This window comes from Phaseolus vulgaris, chromosome 7 (genome assembly GCF_000499845.2).
Source record: "Phaseolus vulgaris cultivar G19833 chromosome 7, P. vulgaris v2.0, whole genome shotgun sequence".
NCBI lineage: Eukaryota > Viridiplantae > Streptophyta > Magnoliopsida > Fabales > Fabaceae > Phaseolus > Phaseolus vulgaris.
Genome location: NC_023753.2, coordinates 1,333,088 through 1,358,746, shown reverse-complemented (window position 1 = coordinate 1,358,746; position 25,659 = coordinate 1,333,088). Strand labels below are relative to the sequence as shown.

Below are 25,659 nucleotides of genomic sequence, written 5' to 3'. Positions count from 1 at the left end.
TGCATCCGTCATCTGAATTTAGTGATCGATTATGAGTAGAATAATGGTTCAGATTTTTGGCAGAAAGAGTGGACATAATGAGAATTATTGAGAGTATAAAATCTATATATTCTGAGAGTTGATAATGACAATGTAAAAGTAACAGTACCTGCACTTACTGCACTCTGACACACGCATTCTCGGTCCAATTATGTTCACTTCAAAATAAATCTCAGACAACTTTTCTATTTTAATTATATTACATATAACACCTATATATCATGTACACAGATATTGATAGAATATATAAAAATACATATAATTGAATTTTAATTGAATTTTTTTTAAGTACAGAATATTTTTCATAATTAATTTAAAAATATTTATTTTTTATTTTTATAATCATACTAAAATTTATAATAAAAATTTGAATTTTTTAAAAATTAATGTATTTATTTTTTTAAAATTATATTAAAATCGTACTATGTTATAAATTCATTTAAATTAGACACTTTATGAGACATTTTTATTAAATGGTGTATCTATTGGACATACGTATTGATATGGACACTTGTAAGACACTCATAAGACACTTATTAATGAAGTGTTTCAATTCAAAAAATATTTATTAAATTTCTAACTATTTTAGTACGGTTTTAACATAATTTAAAAAAAAATAAATATAATAATTTTTTTACAAAAAATTATTTTTATTATGATTATGAAAATGATGAAGAAATTCGTTTAAACTAGCCCAAAAACCATATTTCTACTAAAAAAATATGAAACATAATTGTGCATATAAATATTTATTATCAATTTATATAATTCATAATTATATAATATATAGATATTTTATACATTAAATTACATATATATGTTTTACAAATTTCAATATTGAATACGTAAATACATATGTATAACACAAATATATTACATCATTTAAAAGATATATCCGAAGATATATGTAACACAAATACATCTACATTATTTATTTAAGAGGTAAGAGGTGTGTAGAAAATTTATAGGTAAAAAGTTTCTTATGTAAAATAAATTCATCATTGTAGATAGTGTACATCAAACGTTTCTTAGCAGTTGCAGAGAGCAGAAAGAGCAGCTGAGTCCAAACATCAATGGCTGCTCATCCTCCCATGGACCATGCCATCCTGCCTATACGTTTCTTCAAGACCATTCTTAAATCAAATCTTCAAAGGCTTGTAAACATTCTCACCTTCACCTTTACCTATCTTTCATATTTGCATGTCTCATTCATTGCATTGACATATAGATATACAGATTATATGTATTTGATGTTTGATTAGGTAATCACATGTACTAATTAACCAAAGGGTTCTTCTCAGCAAATCCCCAAGAAATTTACAAACAGATACGGAGAAAACTTGTCAAATCCAGTGTTTCTCCGGCCACCAGATGGTACTCAATGGAAAGTGTACTGGAGCAAACAGAAGGGTGAGATTTGGTTCGAAAAGGGTTGGAAGCAATTTGTTGAACACTATTCCCTTGATCATGGTTACTTTGTTTTCTTTACATTTGATGGAACTTCTGAGATTGACGTACTCATAGTTGATCAGAGTTCCCTAGATATGCAATATCCTTCTTCTCACAGTCCTGAACAGAGTGAAAGCCTTGGACACAGTGATGATGAATCATTTAAACTCTTGGATGAAGGGCCTGATTCTGACCACCATGCTCAAGGTATTAATGCTTTTTCCTTTTAAAAGTACATGGATTCATGGTTATCTATCTGACACTTACTCTGATTATAAAAAAAAAAACTTTGGTAGTTAAAATGTTTGTTAATGATGATGATGATGTTTCTGCAGGAAATTTATCATTGAATTGGCCAAGGGAAGCCAGGGCTAATGAGTTGGCAAGAAAGTTCATCTCCTGCAATCCATTTTTCACTGTTGTCATAAGATCTTATAATCTGACATCGTACAGGCTGGTATGATTAAATGAACCGAATAGTACTTATGAAGTTGTGATCATTGTTTGTACTATTAGATTGTAAAAGATTGTGTTGTGCAGAATATTCCGAATTTGGAGGGTTACATTGACAAGAGGAAGAAGTATGTTACAGTGGAAGTTGGAGGAGTATCATGGAGTTTGAGGTTGGTGGGTTCTGATCGTAGACGCCTCGGTGGTGGTTGGCGAGTGTTTGCAGAGGAGAATGATTTGGAAGCAGGAGATGTTTGTATCTTTGAACACATCTTCAGAAATGATTCTGATTTCAGAGTTCATATTTTCAAAAGCCAAAGATAATGCACACCATTTTTCTTGGTCAATTTAGAAGGAATGTTAGTTTCCATTAGAATGTGGAAACTCACTTTTGGATTATGTAGTTAAGTTCGAATAGATAAACTAAGAAAGAATCTTGATGATATCATGTATTGGAATTGCTACTGCATTGTTCTGTTAACTGAAGATACTGATAACTGAAAGGTTTTGCATGTGAAAGAAAATACAGATGCTACTGTATTTATATTCACCAGTACTGATATTGGTTAATATAATATGATATTTTGAATATTGTCGTCATGAAACTATTATAATTTTTTTATTAATGAAATCGTGGATTAAAGAATAATTCATTTTTTGTAATATTTTACTCAAATTACAGTAGTTTCTTAAAGGAAACTTAATTTTAGTTGTTCATGGTAAGCCTTTAAAACTGCTATTAGTAAGAGTATGCTATAAAAGATAACTAAAGGGAAATCACATATAAAAATTGGGTGGAAGACTCTCCAATTTAAAAAGTGAAAAATATTCACCACTTCTTCTAGGATCTTTTGGATTACCAAGTAGTAAAAGTACAAGGGGATTGGGAAAGGTGAAAAGTTGCAGAGAAAAGATTAATTATGCCATAAATAAGCAATTTATTAAAGTATTTATAGGACATTGATTCTGAACTTTCAAAATCAGCATAAGGACTCAAGAAACTTAGGTACCTAACTCTGGTTTATTTGTTAAACAATGACTTCTGAGTATGCCAGTGACATTCACTTTTTCAAAAGAATTGAAGAATACACCCTTAGAAAGGGGGAGATGGTAATCATTTTTATTGCTGCTCATCAAGTCAATTCATATGTTTTTATTAATCTATGTTCATCTTCTGAATCACAGTGATGTAAATTCTCCTTTTAATTTGTGATTATGTTAACATCAAATTATAGAATGCAATACACTATATTGACAATAAAGTTTATGACAGAGGATACCAAGGAGCTTTGTGAATAAATTTTGGGAAGAAATATCAAATCCACTAATCCTTCTGCTTCCTAACTGTTCTAAATGGGAAGTGAATTGGACAAAAATGGATGCTGAGGTTTGGTTAATTGATGAATGGAAGAAATTTGCAGAATTCTTTTCTTTGGATCAGAACCATCTTCTGGTGTTCAGATATGTGGGAAAGTCACAGTTCAAGGTTGTGATCCTTGATCATGATGGCTTGGAGATAGTGTATCCTTTGATGGAAGGATCTTTTGATGATGCAGATAATGGTAGCTCTTTTCGTCAGTGTAAGAGAGTAAGATTTTCTGTACCATCTTCTCCTTCTACTAAGAAGGAGAAAATCCACCCAAGGAAGAACCCTAATAGCTATCCAACACAAGATGTTGAAACTAAATATGCTGAATCTGAAAGGACTACAGTTGATGAAAGAGGTGGGGATGTTGAACTTTAATCTTTTCTTATTCCATTTCAAAGTCTTTGAAGATATTCTCACCTTTTCCTTTGTGAGTGACTTTGATTTGCTGACAGGTAGAAGAAGAAACAGAAGATGTTCAAGATCCAAGGTTAAGACTGAAAGTGGCACTGCTTTAGAGAGAGCCAAGTCTTTCATCTCAGAGAATCCCTTCTTCATTCGTGTAATGCAACGATCACACATCATTAGGAAATTCCTGGTACATCATCTCACCAAACAAACAATTCATATAAAATACTTTCAAAATTTTGCTATGATAATGATCTTTTTACTTTAACATTGTTATGATAGACTATGCCAGCTGATTTCATAACAGTTGAGGAACGAAAGGAAAATCATAGAGTTAGTGTTTGGATTTCTGAAGACAAAACTTGGGATATGAACGTTAATGTTTATAGAAGCAAGAAAGAAGTGTCACTAGGTTCTGGTTGGGCTAATTTTGTGAAGGACAATAACTTGAAAAAAGGAAATGTATGTGTGTTTGAGAAAATTAAGAATCCAGGACTTTCATTTAGAGTTGTCATTTACCGTGATGCACAAGAATCTAGTCCTTCCAACTTCTCAGGTATTTCAACAACAAATCTACTATGTGTTTTAATGTTCCAAATGCTTTTTTTATGAATAAGCTTTTGATAACAATGAAGCAAATGAAAGCAAAGAAACTAGGCCTCAAAAGAGTTCTGCTGACAGAGGCAGTGATGGAGTTCCAAAGAATGTTTTTTATGGTACCCTTATATTCTTTTTGTCTGTTTTTCATTTAGACATGTTTCTCTAATGATGTTTATTTAGTGTTGTTTTTGTTCTTGTTAGATTCAGGATTTCGTAGATACAACAATGAAATCTCAGAGAATCATTTTGCCCTCAGTGTGCTAAAGACTGTGGTATAAATAACTAAATTAGTGATGTGTTGCACATGCAAGAATCTTAGCCATAACTAACTAATTTCACTTTATTTGATGTGATGAACAGTGCATACCAGAGCAATTCATCAGAAATCATATGATGCAGAATGCAGCTAAGGTTGGTCTGAGAGTAGGGAATAGAACATGGCCTGTGAAGCTAGAACATTATCCAGAGAATCAATGTCACAAATTATGTTATTCTGGTTGGTCCAAGTTCATGCGTGAATGCAAAGTGAATGTTGGTGATGTCTGTAATTTTGAACTGGTTGATAAGGACACGTTTGTTTTCCAAGTTAGAGTTGCAAGGTGCATAGATTGAACTATGTTCATAAGAAGTTTTGTGTTCAAATTTCATGTTTTGCTATGTTCATAAGAAGTCTTGTGTTCAAATTTCATGTTCAGAGTCTTGCCATGTACATATATAAACTTTGTAGTTTGTAGTGAATGTTGATCTTTTAAGTAAATTTTATCTTATAAATTTTTTTGTTTACTTTTTTTTTTCTTTGCAATTAAAAAGAAGAAATGCTTACCAAGATGAATGTTTTAACTTGTTTTCTACAGAAAATTATGAAATGGGGAATTTCAAATTTTGACTCAGAATAATTATATCCTCTCAAGTTTCAAGTTATTTGGAGTTTTCCAAATAATAATTACTAGCTGCAATTACCAACACATTCTCATTTTTTAGGTAACTATACAAATATATAACCTTGTATGATTAAAAAAAGTAATTTAAAGTACTTTGGTTAAGTTCATTCAATTATTATATAGTGAAGTTTAATTGAATAACTGCTCAAGTTAGTTATTTAGAATATTTGTAAAATTTAGTTTTACAGCCTTTAATAATTTTGTATTACTTAAAATTTTCAATAATTCTACATTCTAAATTAAATCAATAGTTCATTGTGTTATATAAAAACAATAAAAAATCATTTATCTACTCCAAATATTTGTGTTGTATAATGCAATAGACAAAAAATAGCAATAAGCTAAATTAATTCAAACAAAAAATTCGTGATACATTTTTAATTTATTTGATTTAAAGTTGAAAGACTCTAATATTTACTTACAATAATTATTAATATATTTATTGTGTACTTTAAAAAAATAAGATATACTAGTATATGGTCAATAAATTTGAAATTATATACGTAAAAAAATAAAGAAAAGAATACACAATGAAAGACCACCGTGGAATTGAATAGCCATAAAAATTTAGAATTTTTTTAGTAAATAATATTACTTTAAAAATTGAAAGACCAACTGGTGTAGAGTTAAATATTTAAATCAATATTACAAATCTAAAACTTGTTTTAAAATAGTAGTTTGATTACATTAAATTCATTGGACCTTTTAAACCTAGATAGCAATTAAAATTCAACAATACGTGTATAATATATGTAATCTATAATTAAAAATAAATATACGTAGAAAAAATAAAAGTTGTACATAATTAATAAATAAATAATCTAGAAAAATATTTTAAATTTATCAATCTGATACAAACCAATTGCATAATATATATATATAGATATACTTATTTTATATTTTAAATTAATTTATATTAGTCTTTTAGAAACTAACTTAAAATATCTTGATAGCTAATTTAAATATTAATCTAAAAATTATTTATAATTTTTTATTAATAATAGAAAACATTTTTTTATATAAATAATTTTTTTAATTTTTAAAATAATATCTAATTTAGTTATTATTATTCTCTAAATTTGATTGCTATTTAATATTTTTTTTATAATAATAACATTAACATTATTTACTTAATAATTATTTATTATCAACCTTTAAAATGTCTTAATAATATTCTTAAAACATTTAATGAAAATAATTTGATGGAGGATGTAAACTTAATGGTCAAGAATAACCATAGTTCATTGGTTAGGTATGCTGTATTTACTCTTACCAAGAAATAATTAATAAGGAACTTGAAAAGATGAACAGTTATTTACATTTACTGTTATATGAAATGAATATACAATTCCAAAATTATCAAAAGATATTTTCCTTATTTTTAAGATATCTGAACTGTTTAACATATAAAAGTTGATACTGTGATTGAGCCTAAGTAAACTCCATTGCTGAACAATGTCTTCTGGTGATGATAGTGACATTCACTTCTTCAAGAAGATTGAGGAAGACACACTTAGAAATGGAGATCTGGTTACTATTCTTCTACTCCTTATTAAAATGTCTATTTGTAGCAAGATATAGTCTTATTGATGAAGTTATTTCACATAGATTCATCTTTGCACCATTTTATTCATACATTTCTTAAAATATTCCATTTTTCAAGTATTTGAGTCAAGATTTTGGAAGGGGTGACTCTTATTTTCCTTTTCTCTAGCTTATTATCATGTTAAAGTTCTTGAATGGCTACACTGATGAATGTTTCATGACAGAGAATACCTAGAAGTTTTGTGAGTAAATATTGGGAAGATATGTCAAATCCACTGCTCCTTCTGCTTCCCAAAGGTGGTGAATGGAAAGTGAAATGGAAAAAAATTGGTGTTGACATTTGGTTGATTGAAAACTGGAAGAAATTTGTAGAGTTTTATTCTTTGGACCAAGATAATCTCTTGATCTTCAAATATGTGGGTGTGTCTCAGTTTGAGGTGGTGATACTTGATCAAAGTGGCTTGGAAATTTTTTACCCTTTGATGGAAGCAAAGTTAGATGATAATGGTACCTGTTCATGCAAGTTTAAGAAGGCAGAATCTTCTTTACCAGGTTCTCATTTCTCCAAGAAGGTGGAAGCCAACAACAGAAGAAACCAACCTGATATCACTCCAGATGTTGAGAATGTGAGAGCTGAATCTCAAAGATTTAAGGTTGATTTTCATGGTACACAAGTTGAAACAAGAGGTGGGATGTTGAAACTTCATTTTTTTTCCTGTTCTGTTTCAAAATGTTGAAGATGTTGTCACCCTTTGTTCTTTTGTTTCACTCTAATGTTTGAACAGGTAGAAAAAGAAAAAGTTTTTCCTGTATGAAATCTTCAAACTCCAAGGAAAAAGCTATTCCAACTGAAAGTGGCACTGCTCTGGAGAGAGCCAAATCTTTCCAATCTCAGAATCGCTTCTTCGTTCGTGAAATGTTTCCATCATATATTCAAAGAAATATTATGGTACCCTTCTCTCATAAACAAACAAATCAGATGCATAGTAATACACATTCTGATATGTTTTGCTATATAACTGATTTATATAATGCATTGGTTTTGTTGGAGATTAATATGCATCGATTTCATGAAGTTGAGTTAGACTTAAAATCCAGTTATTAACAAGTTTCAATGAAAATATGAATTCATAAGTAATTTATATGAGTTTTTCTAGTTAATGTGCAATTTTGTTGATTTTTAATTTAACACAGGTGATGCCGGGTAATATTATTACAAAAGAAGAGGAGCATCACAGTGACAATGTTACTCTTTGGACATCTGAAGAAGACAGACATTGGCTTGTTCATTTTTATAGGAATAATTCCAGTCGTCAAATAAATCTTACTTCTGGTTGGAATCATTTTGCAAAAGATCATAACTTGAAAATAGGGGATGTTTGTGTTTTTGAGAAAATTGAGAAATCTGGAATTTCATTCAGAGTTCATATTTATAGAGTTGATATTTATAATGTGAAACAAGAACCAAGTTCTCCAAAGTTTTCAGGTTATTGGTATTTCTTAAATACTGTTTCTTTTTTAAATGTTTCTTCATACTTCTTCATATTTCTTCACCTTTTGATTTGTTTTTATTCTTTTAGATTGTGAAACTACTAAATGCAACAACATGACAGTAGAGAATCACTTCAGTGTCTGCATCAATGATAAGCAACTCTATTCTCTGGTAGGATTGATCAGAATAAAGTTTTAGGCATGTAAACATGTTTGCTGTGACTAATTAGATTTTGTGTGTTGTGCAGAATGTTCCAAAGATTTTCTTCAAGAATCACGGTATTGCTAATGCAACTGAAGTGATCCTGCAACTTGGGGAGAGATCATGGAATGTGAAGCTAGACTCTTACAGTAGATTGACTGTGGGTTGGAATGATTTTATGAGAGAATGCAGATTGAAGGGTGGAGATGTTTGTGTGCTAGAGTTGATTGATAAGAAGAAGATTCTGTTTGAAGTTAGCATTCTAGCATTCATAGAGTGATGTTTGTGATTGATATTTGAATCTCTCCAAAAATTACTTTTGAAACCTATCTACTTTATTATTCTGGTTTTGTTCTTTTGTATTACTAAAGTTTTATAATAAAGAAGGTTTTAGAATATTTCAGAATTTTTAATAGTATAAAGTATGATAATAAGTATAATACGATTCACGGTACAAATATTACGTTTTCAGATGATCATATGAATCATAAGAATAATCGTTTTTATTCTTGTATGGTAGTTGTATCGTGTGAACTGTATCACGAATTGTATGAATATGAACGGTTCTGTATCACAGTTTATAATTTATTTTTGATTTAAGTGTGAATTGGGTTTGATTACTTGAATAAGTTTTATAAAAAATTTAATTTTAATTTTTTCTTTCATTTAACAAAATAGTAGAACCATATAACTCCGTCGAATCCAATAATTATAATATTAATCTAACATGATTAGTAATACAGTCATTCTTTTTAAACATGACTATAATTATTAATTATATTTTTATATTTTTATATTATATTTTTTAAATATTTATGAATCTCACTACACTAAACAATTCACATTTAAAATATAAAAATCTCTGATTCACCATATGATTCAACTAGCATGGTATAAAGGTTTAAACCCAATTCCCATTATGTTTTAAATTCTAAAATCCTATATACGATTGTTAACAGTTTATTAACAAATAGGTATTAAATTTATAGTTGTTATATAGTTAAATTATAACTGCAGTAAATTTTTTTGTTTTAAGGAGGTATTGAAAGACTTGAAAAATAAGAGTTTTACTGTAGTGATTTTATTTAACTTGGAGTATATTAATTTCAGTAAATAGTATAATTATTGAAAATGAAAGACCAGAAAATGGATTAAATTTTTTAATAGAATAATAAAAATAGACAAATTTTTATTTTATATATTTGCAATCAGTCGAGATAAAAACTCTTTAATAACAACAATTTAATTTAGAATTAACTAACATTCAATATGTTTTAAATAAAATGAACTGAAAAGAAAAGACTAAAAGAATTGAACTGAATTATTTTTTACTTTTTAAAAAACTAAATTTATTTGAAGTTAAATTGAATAATAAATAATGTTTATACATTAAATTAAACATTAATAGAAAGAACTAAGTGATAGTTATACAAAATTAATAAATATGAAAAGTTTTTGAAGTTCAAAGGATAGAGAAGAAGCACTTGTATGAAGCTATGAGCCACAAACAGAAGGTTATATTTGTCTTTAATGGACATTATCCTAACGAGAGGCCCAAAGACACTGCAATTTCTTGAACTCATCTCTTTTTCACAGCCTCATCCTATTGTGTTCTGTGTTCACTTTATCTCAAAGGTCAAAGTCTTCTGCATGCACCAATGTTATTGGTCACAAATAAATTACTATGTTGTGCTGTTTCACACTGGATTAACAGTATCTAACATTATAAGCAAACACCAACTGAAATTATTACAACCTCAACTTCCACTATCCATAGCCACTTCACACTCTTGTTGGCTTCATGGCCAAGCCAGTGTCCATTGAAGTATGGAATCCAAATGGCAAATACAGAGTTATCAGCACAAAATCAATGCCTGGAACTCGCTGGATTAATCTTCTCATTCAGAATGATTGTCGCCTTGAAGTAATCAAACTTCCCTTGTTTCATTTTGTACCATGTTCCTTGCTTTTGTTGAGACATCTTCTGAGGATGTCATAGTTTAGTGTATGGTTAAAATTTTGATTCATTGTTTGTCTTGCACATGCTTTCCAGATATGTACTGAGAAGAAAACGATACTGTCAATTGAAGACATCATTGCTTTGATTGGTGACAAGTGCGATGGAGTTATAGGACAGGTAATAGTGGTCAATAGATTAGAGCATCACACTGAAAATTGACGTAGTATTGGTTTAGTTTACAAAAAAAAAATTATCTTTTTAGTTCTGGTGTGGATTTTCTTGGTTTTGGCTTGGTGGGTATGTGATGGAGTTCCTGTTGCAGTTGACAGAAGACTGGGGAGAAGAGTTGTTCTCTGCTTTGAGCAAAGCTGGAGGCAAAGCTTTCAGTAACATGGCTGTTGGTTATAACAATGTGAATGTTAATGCTGCAAACAAGTATGGTGTTGCTGTTGGAAACACTCCTGTGAGTTATCTTTTTCTTTATATTACTGTTAGATTATATTTTAAATGTGTATTTTAATTTTTGTAAAGTTTGTGGATTGAGGATCCTTTTGTGTGATGCTGAAGTGATCTTAGGCAGAGTTTGGATGAACTTTTTATAAGGACTTGTTGAAAAAGAAAATAAGAATGTAAAATTAACTGAGTTTTATCATAACTAAAAGAAATTGTGCACTTATTATCCAAATATGATATTACTTATTATCCAAATATGTTGTGTATGATGATTGATGACTCTGATCTGAAGTGATAACCTGAGGAGGTTGCTTTTGTTGTAACATTAGTTTCATTCATTTTTTTCTGTAGGGTGTGCTAACTGAGACAACAGCAGAGTTGGCAGCTTCTCTGTCTTTGGCAGCTGCTAGAAGGATAGTTGAGGCAGATGAATTCATGAGGGCAGGACTATATGATGGATGGCTGCCTCATTTGTATGAAAATTATTTTTTTACACATTACTTTTTTGTTTCATGATGTGAAGAGTAATGTTAAATACCATAGAAATTATTACCATATTTTTTTGTCAGTTTTCATACACTGAATTGCAAGTAATGCACTCTTCAGAAGGCTGGAATAAACTGCTCTTGCCTTGTTTTTGTGACAGATTTGTTGGAAACTTGCTCAAGGGACAAACTGTTGGTGTAATTGGAGCTGGTAGAATTGGATCCGCTTATGCAAGAATGATGGTAAATTTTCAATATTGTCTATCCCATATCAGGTTCATTTGATTTAGTTGTATGCTAAGCTTGTTACTCATAAATATAACAACTGACATGTTGGTTTCTTTACTTGAAATCTTCTCTTGTGTCAAAATTTTGAAAGAGCACTTAAGCTGTAATGTATTAAGCTGTTTATAGGTTATTTGCAAGAAAGTGCATTATATAGTTTGCTGATGTTTGTGACTGAGTATGCTTAATAATATTGTCCATATAATGTTCTTGCTTTGGTGATGACAACAAAAGTTCCTTTCTTCTGGCATCAGGTTGAAGGGTTCAAGATGAACCTAATCTACTTTGATCTCTACCAGGCCACACGACTAGAAAAGTTTGTCACAGGCATGTTTCTGCCAACTCCTATCTGTAAACCAAATTACTATGAACTGTGAACTAATAGTTCCTTTTGACCTATTGCAGCTTATGGTGCATTCTTGAAAGCGAGTGGTGAAACCCCAGTGACATGGAAAAGGGCATCAAGCATGGATGAGGTCCTCCAGGAGGCAGATATAGTAAGAATTTGATTAAGGAAGTTTAATGCACTAGCTGTAACTTGTTACATTTGATTATTGCAACTAATATGCTTTATCATGACTGCTTCTATAGATTAGTCTTCATCCTGTGTTGGACAAAACCACTTATCATCTAGTCAACAAGGAAAGACTTGCTAAAATGAAGAAGGTAATTATTTAATCAACATATTTTTGCTCTAATAAAGTGATGCAAATTGAATTTTGCTAATGATGATGTCCTTATTACAGGAAGCAATTCTGATCAATTGCAGTAGAGGGCCTGTTGTTGATGAAGCTGCACTAGTGGAGCATTTAAAACAAAATCCAACATTTCGAGTAGGACTTGATGTGTTTGAGGTATCCGACCCTTCTATGATCTCTGAATAATTGGATTCCATTTTGCAACAAAACCACCTTTTAAGTCTCTATGTGAAATTGAAACTTTTATCAGGAAGAGCCCTACATGAAACCTGGGCTTGCAGAGTGTAAGAATGCCATTGTGGTACCCCACATTGCATCTGCCTCCAAGGTAATTACTGTGAAGTGTCTGTATTAAATCAGTCTTTTATGGTTGACTCAGTTTTACTTATTTCATGTATATGTTTTGTTGCAGTGGACACGTGAGGGAATGGCTACACTAGCAGCTCTAAACGTGCTGGTACAAGTTTCTCCATGTTTGTTTCTATGGTAAATGAAAATTGTGTCTTGTAAAACTGATTATAGTCCTTAATTATAAAATGTGCAGGGTAAGATTAAAGGGTACCCTGTATGGTTTGATGCCAATAAGGTGGAACCATTCCTCAATGAGAATGCCCCACCACCAGCTGCATGCCCAAGCATTGTCAATGCACAAGCTTTGGGTAATAAAATCATGTTCACTTTATCAGTTCAAGTTAAAACTAGTTTTCTGCAAAGTTTTTAAAGAAGATAAAAAATATTTTTTGTTCATCAATATTGATAGATAAGTCTTCTAATTGGCCTTGCATGTTGTGCTTCTAATTGCAGGCTTGCCAAGTTCAAAGCTATAAACACTCATGGTTCAATCCTACCAGGGCCTTCAATTGCAAAAAATGACCAATTTTTGTGTGTTGAGTTGGCTCTGTCGTTAGTGTTTTCTTTTTGTGTGTGTAGAGTGCTGATGACAGTGTGAATACAAAGACTGTCACCTTAATAACAGCATCATGGGTTTGTAGTATTTGAAACATTAATTAAACATAAAATGAACTTATACCTGAGGATTCAGCTCGGTTCCTTCAGAAGATAAGAGGAGAAAGTTCTGGCATCTTTGAATATATTTTTATCTTAAAAACAACTTAAGTGAAACATAACTGGCATCTAGTATATTTATGATTTTTGTTAGAATTTCAGTGGCTGATTGATCAAAGGGTTATCTTACAAATTATAAGAAATAGAACTTTTTTGAAACATTTTACCAAATTGAAATGGTTAACTCTTAACTCTAGTCAAATTAAAGTTTTCTATAGTTGGTGTCAGTATCTGGTGAAAGGTTTCAGAAGAGTTTTATTCAAGTAATTTGTTTGTTAAGTTCATCGACCAAATTATTTCTGTGTAGATTCTTCAAGTCATTACAATTATCAAAAGGGAAACCACCACAATAATGAAAATTTGATCTATCACTTAATTTGCCTCTGAAACTAACATGTAAAGTGGTAACAATTTTTCTAAACGAACCAGTGACAAACCTGCAGATAAATTAATTTTCAAGAGACTAATTTATAGCAGAACTGTATAAGCTTATAATACCTCAGTTTTATTTTCCTGTAAACTCAACATTCGTTTGACTTGTAGAAATGACTCAGTTTTAGATTGAATGTGTCATCATGGTTCAGTCAGGGAGTTTCATTGAAATTGGTTTTGATGGCTATAGTAATTTAGGTTTAAAGAACTGAGTCTATATTTAGCTTCCACCATGATCCTACAGGCTAAAGAAAGATAAACAAGTAGCATGAATTTAATGAAAAAATATCCAATTCCATCCTATAAATCCCACGTTAGGGAGAAGATAAATAAGTGATTTTATCGGGTAAATTCCCTATCTAGCACCATTTACACTTTTATTTCTCTAAATAGCACCCTTTTGCTTTTATTTCCCTATCTAGCACTCTTTTATTTTTTATTTCCCTATCTAGCACCATTTTAAAAATAAATAAATAATAATTTTTTTTATAATTTTAATTTTGAATGTATTAAAAAATAAGTATTTGTAATGTTTAAAATAGTTAGAAATATAATTAATGAATAAAGAAATGAGTTTTTACAAAATAAAAAAAATTAATAAATTAAAGTGTTTAGTTTAAAATTATTTTTTTTAAGAATGAAGAAAATAAGAAATTAAACCCTACAAGAACATAAAAGTTGAATCTATAAACATAATTTAATATTTTATTATTATTATTGATGATGTAATCATGTTAATTTCAAGTAAAAAATACAGGACATAATTATAAAAAAAAACAAAGTCAATTAGTATTAATTAATAATAGACACAAATAATATTGAAGTGACTACCCTAAATGCAAAATCCTAAAAAAAAAACTAATGCAAATACTACACTTAATACTTAAAAATGAGACGAAAAAACCGCAAAAATAAATAAGTATAGAAAATAAAAACAACAATAATAAAATAAAAACAAAAAACAAAAATAAATAAACAATGACAGAAAAAAATAATAACTAAAAACATAAATATACAAGATATAAAAATAAATAAATAAAATTCAAACAAGATAGATATAAGAGATATAAGACGATATTAAATAAGTAGATGTTAATCATAAAAAGAAAAATAAATGAAAGATGATAATTTATTTAATATTTTCTTCAATGGTACATTAAATAGTTTGTGCGAAATGAAACATAATTAATGACGAGAAGTCCACAATTCAATAATGCTGGGACATGTTCTTTTTGTGTGTCATGGTGTTTGACAATACGAACATTTTTTTTGTTCGATCATGTTGTTTTCTTATGTCCATATCAGTCCTTATTCGACTTGACTTAGGTCTCCCCTTTGAGGTTATTTTCATGCCGGGACTTGAGCATAGTATTTGACCAGTGTATGGAGGTCAATACTTTTCATTTATGAGTTCCATCAAATAGTATTTCGTAACATGCGTAAATATCCGGGAGGAAAGAAAAATCTGTTGCAATGTTGTTGTTTTTATTTTCTATATTTATTTATTTTTACATTTTTCTTCTTCTCATTTTTAAGCATTAAGTGTAACAATTACATTAGTTTTTTTTAGAATTTTGCATTTAGGGTAGATAGACACTTCAATATTATTTGTGTGTTCAATATTAATTAATACTAATTGACTTTGATTTTTTTTATAATTATGTCCTGTATTTTTTACTTGAAATTAACATGATTACATCATCAATAATAATAAAAATAAATATTAATTTATGTTTATAGATTTTCAACTTTTATGTTGTTGTAGAGTTTAATTTTTTATTTTCTTCATTCTTAAAAAAAATTTAAACTAAACATTTTTTAATTTATTACTTTTTTTTTGTAAAAACACATTTCTTTATTCATTAATTATATTTCTAACTATTTTAAACATTAAAAATACTTATTTTTTAATGTATTCAAAATTAAAATTATCAAAAAAAAATATAATTTATTATTTATTTATTTATGAATAGGGAAATAAAAAATAAAAGGGTGCTAGATAGGGAAATAAAAACAAAAGGGTGCTAGATAGGGAAATAAAAACAAAAGGGTGCTAGATAGGGAAATAAAAACAAAAGGGTGCTACATGGGGAAATAAAAGTGTAAATGGTGCTAGATAGGGAATTAAGACAATTTTATTAGACATAGATATTTATATTTCTTTTTAATATAAACACTAACACACAAATACGAAAATACAAATAATTTTTAAAATGTAAAACACGAAAATAAGTATGTTTTAATTTTTATTAGTAAAAATATGTTTATTATGGTTGAGTCAAAAAAATTTATTCTTTATTTTTATAATTATATTAAAAATTTATACAATAAATTTGAGTTCTTTGAAAATCAATGTATTTCTCTTTTTTAAAATGTATTAAAACCATATTATCAAAAATCCAACAATTTTTTTTTAAATTAGATATCTCACCGATACATGTTCTATTAGTGTCTTACGAATGTTAGTGTCCGATACGGATGTTTAAAAAACCGTGTCCGAGTCTAATAACTTTTAACTTCATTCGATTATAAACTAAGTAAACCATACAACATAACCTAATAAAATTTCATTATGTAATTCCAATCCATCTCATTCGTTCTTTCTGTCAATCCAAACATCAAAACATAAATATTATGATCCCAACAGAGAGTATGGAGGAAGATACCTAACCCCAAACAAACACTCATATGTGAGGAGGTATAATTTCTCTTTAGAAACTGGGTATCACTAAGAAGAACGCAGGTCCCAAGCAAGCATGTACTAATTGAAGTTCAAAATGACTCCAGATGTGCATTGCACAGTATTAGACTATAATATTACATGATCAAAAGGCACTCTAAAAAGTACAATCCACCATTGAAACTTGTCAGTATCAGAACATTTTTGAATTCACTACATTTTTAGTCAGGCAATGCAGTTCCTCGCTCAAGATTATTTTTAATCTCCAGCGTGTATTTACCAAAGGCTCGCTCAATCTTCTTGTTGAAATGCTCATTACGGTCATTGATTGAGTCGATATCTTTCTCTTCATGAAACCGTCTTCTCCTGCTAAATGACTTGCGCTTCTCTTCCCTATCCTTTAGCTCCTGTACCATCCTGTCAACCTTCTGCTCTGAGATTTTTGGTGCCTAAAATGGAAGGAAAGAATGAATGGTGATAGAATGCAAAAGAATTGAAAAAATATATCAATGTTTAGGTAGTGCACCTTTCCATACTGGAGACTAGAAGCATCACGGTAGAACTCAAGATCAGCTTCTTTCATTCTATTATATTCTTCTACATCGACTTCAACATTCTTTGTCCGCTTTTTGTATGCATTGTACAGCGACTTCTGGTTGAAGACTGATAAAAAAATATTATTAGCTTCAATCACTACTCTTCTACAACACGAAATTTCCCTGGTATAATTTTTTAATCAATCACACACAGATAAGAAGACATCTATTTCTCGGAAGATAAAACTCTCCTTAGATCTCAAAAACCAAGAATGTAAATATCCAAAATTATATGTAGGAGCAGTGTTTTAAAAAATATCTACACAAATATTTTGCTGAACTTTTCTGACTAAGAAGTACTTTATGAACATTTCAACAATAGAATAACAACAACAATCGAACCTTTCCTTAATAGGATTTTAGCAATAGCTCATTTCTAAAAAAATTGTAAATCTAAACATACTCTTAAGTTAAGAACCAAGAAATGAGCCTTAAAAGTCATGTTTGAATATCTGAAATTTTTTGGAACTGCATTGAAGCTTACACACTAACAGAAGAGCACAACAATCTGAATTTATACAAAATAACATACTGCTTACCATCCCATCCGAATGGAGCAGGATCCTTCTCCCATTTCTTGTATTTTACTTCTGCTGCCTCCTGTGTGTCAAGCATAAATGCCTTTGTCATATCCAGTCCATTTGCATCAAGAAGTTTTCCAATCTTTTTCTTCCTATCCTCAAGCCACTTCTGTTTCGAAACACCCCTAGACTCGGTTGGAGCTTCCATCCTCTTCTTTTCAGCAGCTATTTCAATTTGATTACGTTTTTTTGCTTCGTGCTTCAAGGAAAACAAAACAACTATCTAAGGCTTTCTTGAAATAAATAAATTGTTTAAATTTTAAATAAGGGAGTTTTCACCCTATTACCATCTTGGCTCTCAACTCCATCCACTTTTTCTGCCTCCCAGAAAGTTTTGTGTAGTCAACCTCTACTTGCTCTGGTTCCTGTGCATCAGGCTGGTCGGAATCACTCTCGGTATTTTCTTCAAAAATGGGTCTGCCATCATGTATTTCCTCATCCGCGTGTTTCTCATCAGGGATGTCTTGCTTAGAGTCACTTCCACCACTAGCTTGTCCAACTTCTGATAGACATGGAAAACGATATGTAAATAAGGATAATTAAACCTAGCACTAGTATCATATAATCAAAAAATACAACATTTTTTTCAGTTACGAAAAAAAAAACATAATTAAACAACAAAAGTTCTGTAATCTTAGTCATCAACTTACCTACCACAGTGACCATTTACGGAAGAACAATGATCCATAGAGGAATTTAGATATAAACATAATCAAATCAATAGATAACTATACAATTAGCAGAGAGTAAAACTAACCAGATTGTCGTTGTTGCGACCTATTTTTGGCTTCAGCTATTACTCTAAAACAGTAATCACTACATTCATGAAAAGGGTTACTTGCATTCCGGCAATCGGGATGCACTGCTCGTTCTCCGGACATGTCGTCCACAGAATTTATCCCCTGATCTGCTGAGTTACGCATAGCAAGCAAACACGTTCGTGTCAAAACCCTTATGAAACCTCTTATGTCAAAAATTGAAAGCAACAAGTAGCGCAAACAGAAATTGGAATTGAAAGAACATAGATTACTGGTGAAAATCGAAATAGAAGAATCTGTTGTTGCTTAATGTTGAATTCGCACTTCGTAGAAAAACATTAAACCTAAGGGAAGAGAGATACGAACCTCAACTACAGAAGAAGAAGAAGAAGAAGAGTTGGGAATGGGATTCGGATTTGAGGATTTTATCTGTGGCAATTCAATCCCGCACCCAAAAGATTGGTAATTTATCTGTTTTTCTTTTTCTTAAAAAGTGTTTGGGATTAGGGTTTGTGTTATTCTCTAATGCAATGTTCTAGGGAATAAAAAAAAAAAAATAGTATTGTGGATAGATTTTGCTATTATTCCTGATTTTATTTCGATTATTTGGCTATTATTCTTGATTTGATTCTCCTAAAAATCACCTCAAGTTGCTTTTTAACCAGTAAAATTATTCTACTGTCTAAAACTATTTCTTTTATCTTTATTTATATTTTTCAAATTTAAATTTAAAAAATATAAATCAAAAGAAATTCCTCTTAACTACCATCTTATTTTATTTAAATTTTATCTTTATCTTTATATTTTATTTTATTTGTTATTTTGTGAAAAATTTAAATTTTATATCTCAAAGAGTTTAAATTTAAAACTAAATATTTGCAAAATATTTTCAAAAGATATTTTTCATTTACGCTAATTTTTTTTTCATCTATACTAAAATTTAAAATTTAAAATTGTTTTATCTCTCGACTCCTCTATCAATTAGTCTTAATTATTTTATTTAAATTTTAAAAAATGTTTATAATTCTTAACTGTTTTTTTAATTATTTTGTTTAAATTCAAAAAAATTGTTCTGTACCTACCCTATCAATTAATTTATTTGAATTCAAAAATAAATTTATGTAACTACTCTATCAATTATTTTTTATAGATATTTTATTAAAATCTTAAAAAACTAATAACTACTCTATTAACTAAAAAAAATAACCAAAATAAAATATTGATATAAGATTAAATTAGAAAAAAAATTATTAGAAAAAAATTACATATACTTGAAAACATTTAAAGAGAAAAATTTCTTTATATATCTATGCCTATGTATAAAGGGGACTCTCTAACTTTCCTCAATTTTTTTCCTATTTTATCCTTATATCAATATTTATTTTATTTCATTATTATGTACATTGCATCATTTCTTATTTTTTTAAAATTTTAAAATTTTAAATTTTAAATTTTTAAAAAATTTCAAATTTTCAAACTTTAAAGTCTTTTTCAAACACTTCAAAAATTTTAATAAATATAAGTGTAATGTGTGAATAATAATTTGAGAATTGTGTGTTCTTACATATTTTGATATTATTATTTTGTAATCACTTTGGGAAATGTGAGAAGACCAAACTTTTGATTCAAGGGAACTTCATTCAAGTAATGGTGAAGGAGAAAGTGGAAAAGGTAAATGACCTTTGCTACGAAGGTATAAGAGCATTACTTTACTATACACTAATAATTGTTTTGTATTTTTTTTTCACTTTTACTAATAATATAAATGTAATGTGTGAATAATAATATTATTTATTTAATTTTTCTATTAAATATAATTATATAAAAATAAAAAATGCGGATATACAGACACTCACGTGCCTGTGTTCCCGTAGTCTTTTATAAATAAAGTGGTAAAATGATATTTAGAAAGGAAAAATTAACACCTCTAATAATGACTCTTCCATTGAATGCTAGTGGTAAACAAATTTGTATATATTCATAACATCTACAAATTCCTAAAATACTTTTCAGAAATTGATTGAAAAGTGTAGGGAAATCTAGTCTGAAATTCCTCAAAAGAATCTTTCAGAATTCTTTTAAAAGTTTATATTATATATATAAAAAAACACAGAAAAAACAAAACAAAAGTGCTACAGAAAAACAGTGAAAATAGAAAATACCCTTCAGCTTTCCAATTTCAGAAGACTTTTAAACATAGTCTAAAAGAAAAAGAAGAAAAGCAAAAGCCCTTTTCTCATTCTCACCAACCAAACATAAAAGTTTAGTATGAAAAATGGAAAAAAAAAAAAAAAGAAAACCCTTTCCTCATTCTCACCAACCAAACATAAAAAGTTAGTATGAAAAATAGACCAAAAAAAAATAAAATAATAAAAATTAAAAAAATTAAAAAAAAATAATAATAAAAAAATTAAAAAAAAAAATAAAAAAATAAAAAATAAAAATATATATATATATATATATATATATATATATAAACTTTTCATATACAAGATCATCAACAAAAATGTAACTTAGAGTTATTTTTAGAAATCCCACATTAGAATATTTTATAATATATAAAATTTAGTAATAATATTTTATAATATATAAAATTTAGTAGTATATATGTGAATATAAACTTAATTTTATAATTGTAAAATTAAGTTAAATTAAAATCTACTTTAAGAATTATTTTGATATTATTGGATTATCCATAATATATAGTCACGCACACACGCACACGCCCAGAATTGATAGAGGAGGTAATGATTTTGGGATATTTAGATAAAGTAAAAATAAATGGAAGTACAGCTTAAAAATGTGCACTTGTGAGTGCAATATGTGATCATATCAAACCTTGCCTAGTTTAAACATATACTTACTTCATGGGTTTATTCAGTTTCATATTCTACAATTTAAGCAATATCATCATAACTCTGTGGAGGAAATTGAAAGAGAAATTTGGGTAAACGGTTTGGTTACACTAGTTCATCTAGCAAGGATTTGCTATCTAAATTATCAACCTTGGATTTGAGTAACAAGATGTTCTTGTCCAAATGAGAAGACTTGAGCTCAAGCTCGCCCAATCGCTTTCTGATCTCTTCAATTTTTGTTCTGATATCAGTTACCTCTTGTTCTTTCTGAGCCAAACTTTCCAAGTTTGATTCTAGCTCTTTGTTCAGTGTTTCCACTTCACGGTCAGAGTTAGCCTTTGCCATTTCTGCTATGTGGTGTTCATCCATGAGTTCAATGCTTTCACCAATTTCATCAACTATGCTGCGCAACCACGCCACACGAAGCTGCGCAGATTCCACATCCTTAATAATGGCCAACAGTTCCTTGATTTTAGACTTTGTCAACTCAATCATTGGAGTAGATTGCAGCTCTTGGACCACAAAGCACACACACTCCACATAATATGATCGCATCACAACTGATTCCAAGTGGCAGCTTGCTCCAATATCTCCATACTTTTCAAAGATGGATCTCAGAATGGGAGCAAAGCTTTCTTTCACATGGTATTTTCCGACCGGTACACGTGCCTCCGAAACCACGGACTCGGTCTCCTCGCCATCACTGTCTTCATTCCCAGAGAAGCAAAATTTCATGGACCCACCTTCTGATTTAGTAAATGCTCCTATTAGATGATAAAACAGTTAAAACTGATGTAAGGTAATTACAACTGAAAAACTAAAATATTATGAGATCATTTTTATCATCTAATACCTCCCATGTCATCAACAGAGGTGATTGGAACAACTTTTGGTGAAGCATTTTTGTCCCCATTCTGCTTTGATTGGACCTTGTTGTTGGTAGGCTTTCAAAGAAACAAGGACAAGAGACAAGTCAACTATATGCTTATTTGGTTTGCTTGTTGTATTAGGCCATAAAATAGAGAGAAATTTTGACTGAAGAGATGTGAGGTTTGACCAAAAAGGAGAAAAGAGAGGCCACTACCATGACATGTATTTCTCCAGAAACCGGTATTAGCTCGCTGCTTTTTGGCTCCCCCTTTGTCTGTTCAGAATAACTTGATAATGGTGATGAAGCATCAGATAGATAAATAGCACCAATTTTTGAGGGTGGAACACTGTCAAGAACTGGGAGTTCTGGCTTATTATAACCAACCTTCTTTCTCGTGTCGAAGTTTAATGACATGGTACCTGCGATTTAAGAGAACTCGGAATAGCAGTAAGAAACATATTGAAAGTGGAAGACCAAAGGTACACCATGATCTGTTTAACAACCTTTGACTAGTCAAACAAATTCAGCAGGCAAACATTGCAAGGAAGCTAGTGATTTTCTTAACAACCATTCAAAGTTGAATCATATATAAATAATATGATGGTGGACTGAAGCGAGTGGTCCATTTCATATTATAATATGTAATCAATGTCTATATTATCCTTATAGCATGAATGGCATTAACTATATATTTCTGAACTAGACACACACACCAATTACACATATAGTGCAGGTTCATACAATGGACTGTGTAATATTTAAATTGTAAAAAGTGAAATTGCAACTCTTTTCATATGGAGTGTATGTAAGATACAATTTTTTAGAGTTTAGGATTTAGGGTTTAAATAAGATAAATGGACAAATCCTGCTTTAAAATTATCTGAGCACAGAAATTCAACACAAGACACAATTTACAAGCTACTTAACAGATTAAAATGAGAAAATTTTCACCAAAATTTATGTTACAGAAATCCTTAAATGGCAGATAAGAAATGGAGGAAAACCTGGATCTGCCCCAGACATTCTTTTTTGGCAGTAATCATCACAGACATGGTACGGATTAGATGCTTTAGAGCAACCTGAGGAGGGTCTGCGTTTTCCTTCATTCACCTTTTTGCCAAGTTCACCATCTGTAACACTTCTGCGATAATCTACGGAAAAAAAAAGGAAGACATTGGCAACTGGGCACTCTCAAATATATACTGCTTAAATTGAAGTGTTCTACAAATATAAACAACTTTTACACTATCAATGTACTTAAGTTAAATTTTTAAAGCTATTGATTTTTTGCACACTCAGTATAAGGTTTCAAACAAAGTTGATGCATATAAACAAGTCAAAACAGCCTCAGCAAACAATCACAAATGCCCATAAAGGGAGCAAGAAAAACAGGCATACAGAACAGGAACATATAGCAGTAAGCAGTTAGTAGGATTCAAATCACTCAATTTTTCAACCATTCCTTGCATTATTAAGGATTTAAAATTTGAATGCAGATTTGTTGAAATAAAACATGAGTATCAGACGGTTTTGAGTTGTTGAATGTATCAATGAACGGGAAACAGAATGCAAGGAACAAGGATACTATGATCAAGGATGTGTGCTCCACGATATGATCAAGGATACTATGCCAAAATCAAGATAAATCTCATTCTTTCTTCTCCTTTTCTTCACCCTTCATCACCATAGAGGCGAAATGAGGTGAAAAAACATGATGGAGACTACAATTTAAAACCTTGACCAGAATCAGGATCCTTTTTTTATAGGTGAGAGTAAAGGGGACATCATCCAAACAAAACAGTTCACTGGATGAGACAAGAGAAGTGATTTTTTTTTTTAAAATTGTTAAAAAGAATGCCACAAGCCAAATTCCAAAACTTGTGCAAGTTATATCTATTTGAAAAAAGATCAGATTGAAGCCCAAAACACAGCAGTTGATGAGAAAAGTTGAGGAAACAGGAGAATAAAAAACTGACCAGAACTCTTTTTATTCTTAGTTGACTTGCCAGGCTTAGTTTCCTTGATCCTTTGCAAGCAAGCCTCGGTGCATTCATGGTAGGGATTAGGAGCATAAACACAATCTTGTATAACTCTTCTGTTCTGAGCCATCTCCTTCCGAGTCTCCTCTGCCTCACCTTTCGTATCAACCGATCGCACTGTGACTGTTCCATCCACCAATCAAAACTCAATTAACCACACCTCATGCAAATATGTCGAATTAAAATCCTAATCAATAGGGAAAACCAAATCCTCAGCAGAACACAAACAACATATCTAAAAGATCTCATAAAAAAAAATCAGAACAACACCCATGTATGTTTTTAAAGGTTGTATTGCACGTACAGCAGAAGGAGACACCCATGAAAGAGAAAAAAGAAACAGAGAGAAGGAACAGAGGAAAACCGAAGAATAGATAAGGATTGAAAAGGCAGAGACAGGTAGAAACGAAAGACAGAGACAGAGACAGCGTTGTTGGAAAGTTTAAGGAGTAGGTGCAAGCAACCTTACCCGAATCCGAAATGAAGAACAGTGAGAAAGATCAGTTTTTTGTGTGTTGTTTGGTGGAAGAAGCGTTGGCATTAGAATTAGAGAAGCTTTTTGAAAGTCTTCTTTGAAGAAAATAAAAAAGAAAAAGGAGAATAAAAATGTGGAGAGAAGCATGCAAATGCGAAACCAGTTTCGATTTGAACGCTGACATGACAGAGAAGAAACACAAGTGTTTGAAATTTTGTCAAACATCTAGAAACTCACGTGCCGTGCCGCTTTGTACGTGTGAAAATGTTTACTTCTCTTTCATCACAGATCTTCTTTATAAATTAATTATTACAAGTGTACACTGCTTTTTATTCATACATAATAACAATTAAATTTTATTTTTTATCATTTCCTATTATCTCCATTTTTTCAACTTTTATAATACTAATTAAATAAAAAATAAAAAAATAAAAAATGTAATTACTTTTATTGTTGTTTCCGAGGAACTACGTGGGCCCTCTTGAGAAGACAACTTCCTAAGTCAGGTTCTGCTGCCGTCATCAGCGACCGTGGAAATTGAACATTTGAGACTATTAATTTAATTTAATTAAAATAATTATATATTATTTAATACTAAACTAGCACATATACGAACTGATACGTATAATTTTAAAATGTAGAAAACGATGATACGGATCTATATATTATATAATTTTGAATTATATAAATTGAAAATAAATATTTATGTTTAAAAGTATGTTTCAGATTCTTTTGGAAGTAGAAAGATATTTTTTATCAGTGGTTCAAAAAAATTTGTTTCTTATTTTTAATCATAATAAAAATTTATACAATAAATTTTATTTTTTATAAAATTATTGTATTTATACCTTTTAAAATTATGTTAAAACCGTGTTAAAATTTTCAAAAATCAAACAAATATTTTTGAAATTGAACACTTTACTGATGAGTGTCTT

General features: G+C 30.0%; 5 protein-coding genes across 13 annotated transcripts; 3 read left to right on the top strand and 2 right to left on the bottom strand.

Annotated features, from left to right (window-relative positions):
* Positions 1 to 1,048: 1,048 nt before the first annotated feature.
* Positions 1,049 to 5,069, top strand: LOC137827948 (B3 domain-containing protein LOC_Os12g40080-like). The gene is made up of 10 exons (XM_068634329.1): positions 1,049 to 1,196; positions 1,341 to 1,695; positions 1,824 to 1,945; positions 2,029 to 2,259; positions 3,212 to 3,662; positions 3,760 to 3,902; positions 3,995 to 4,268; positions 4,348 to 4,428; positions 4,514 to 4,584; positions 4,673 to 5,069. The coding sequence occupies exons 1-10, from the start codon at positions 1,113 to 1,115 to the stop codon at positions 4,922 to 4,924; spliced, it is 2,064 nt and encodes a 687-aa protein (XP_068490430.1). The 5' UTR covers positions 1,049 to 1,112; the 3' UTR covers positions 4,925 to 5,069.
* A 1,603-nt stretch (positions 5,070 to 6,672) lies between these two features.
* LOC137828244 (B3 domain-containing transcription factor VRN1-like) lies at positions 6,673 to 8,841 on the top strand. Its single transcript, XM_068634727.1, has 6 exons — positions 6,673 to 6,783; positions 7,023 to 7,485; positions 7,584 to 7,747; positions 7,993 to 8,284; positions 8,379 to 8,461; positions 8,538 to 8,841. Exons 1-6 carry the CDS (start codon positions 6,709 to 6,711, stop codon positions 8,769 to 8,771), a joined length of 1,311 nt encoding a protein of 436 aa, XP_068490828.1. The 5' UTR covers positions 6,673 to 6,708; the 3' UTR covers positions 8,772 to 8,841.
* A 1,194-nt stretch (positions 8,842 to 10,035) lies between these two features.
* On the top strand, positions 10,036 to 13,453 carry LOC137827823 (glycerate dehydrogenase). Its single transcript, XM_068634168.1, has 13 exons — positions 10,036 to 10,415; positions 10,545 to 10,628; positions 10,774 to 10,914; positions 11,256 to 11,377; positions 11,551 to 11,632; positions 11,929 to 12,001; positions 12,080 to 12,171; positions 12,266 to 12,340; positions 12,421 to 12,528; positions 12,623 to 12,700; positions 12,785 to 12,829; positions 12,917 to 13,031; positions 13,177 to 13,453. Exons 1-13 carry the CDS (start codon positions 10,293 to 10,295, stop codon positions 13,197 to 13,199), a joined length of 1,161 nt encoding a protein of 386 aa, XP_068490269.1. The 5' UTR covers positions 10,036 to 10,292; the 3' UTR covers positions 13,200 to 13,453.
* A 3,107-nt stretch (positions 13,454 to 16,560) lies between these two features.
* Positions 16,561 to 19,050, bottom strand: LOC137827830 (uncharacterized). 4 transcript variants are annotated; one of them, XM_068634179.1, is made up of 6 exons: positions 18,851 to 19,050; positions 18,484 to 18,636; positions 18,014 to 18,228; positions 17,685 to 17,925; positions 17,076 to 17,212; positions 16,561 to 16,998 (listed from the first exon to the last, which is right to left on the bottom strand). In XM_068634179.1, the coding sequence occupies exons 2-6, from the start codon at positions 18,605 to 18,607 to the stop codon at positions 16,771 to 16,773; spliced, it is 945 nt and encodes a 314-aa protein (XP_068490280.1). In that variant the 5' UTR covers positions 18,608 to 18,636; positions 18,851 to 19,050; the 3' UTR covers positions 16,561 to 16,770. The 4 variants fall into 4 exon arrangements, with proteins under 4 accessions (XP_068490280.1, XP_068490281.1, XP_068490282.1 ...); XM_068634180.1 differs by having other exon boundaries at positions 18,484 to 18,633; XM_068634181.1 differs by having other exon boundaries at positions 18,757 to 18,999.
* Positions 19,051 to 21,278: 2,228 nt separating this feature from the next.
* On the bottom strand, positions 21,279 to 24,950 carry LOC137827822 (uncharacterized). 6 transcript variants are annotated; one of them, XM_068634164.1, is made up of 6 exons: positions 24,719 to 24,950; positions 24,187 to 24,372; positions 23,215 to 23,361; positions 22,424 to 22,629; positions 22,193 to 22,283; positions 21,279 to 22,103 (listed from the first exon to the last, which is right to left on the bottom strand). In XM_068634164.1, the coding sequence occupies exons 2-6, from the start codon at positions 24,317 to 24,319 to the stop codon at positions 21,445 to 21,447; spliced, it is 1,236 nt and encodes a 411-aa protein (XP_068490265.1). In that variant the 5' UTR covers positions 24,320 to 24,372; positions 24,719 to 24,950; the 3' UTR covers positions 21,279 to 21,444. The 6 variants fall into 6 exon arrangements, with proteins under 6 accessions (XP_068490265.1, XP_068490267.1, XP_068490263.1 ...); XM_068634166.1 differs by having other exon boundaries at positions 21,279 to 22,085; positions 24,719 to 24,924; XM_068634162.1 differs by having other exon boundaries at positions 24,554 to 24,725.
* Positions 24,951 to 25,659: the final 709 nt, after the last annotated feature.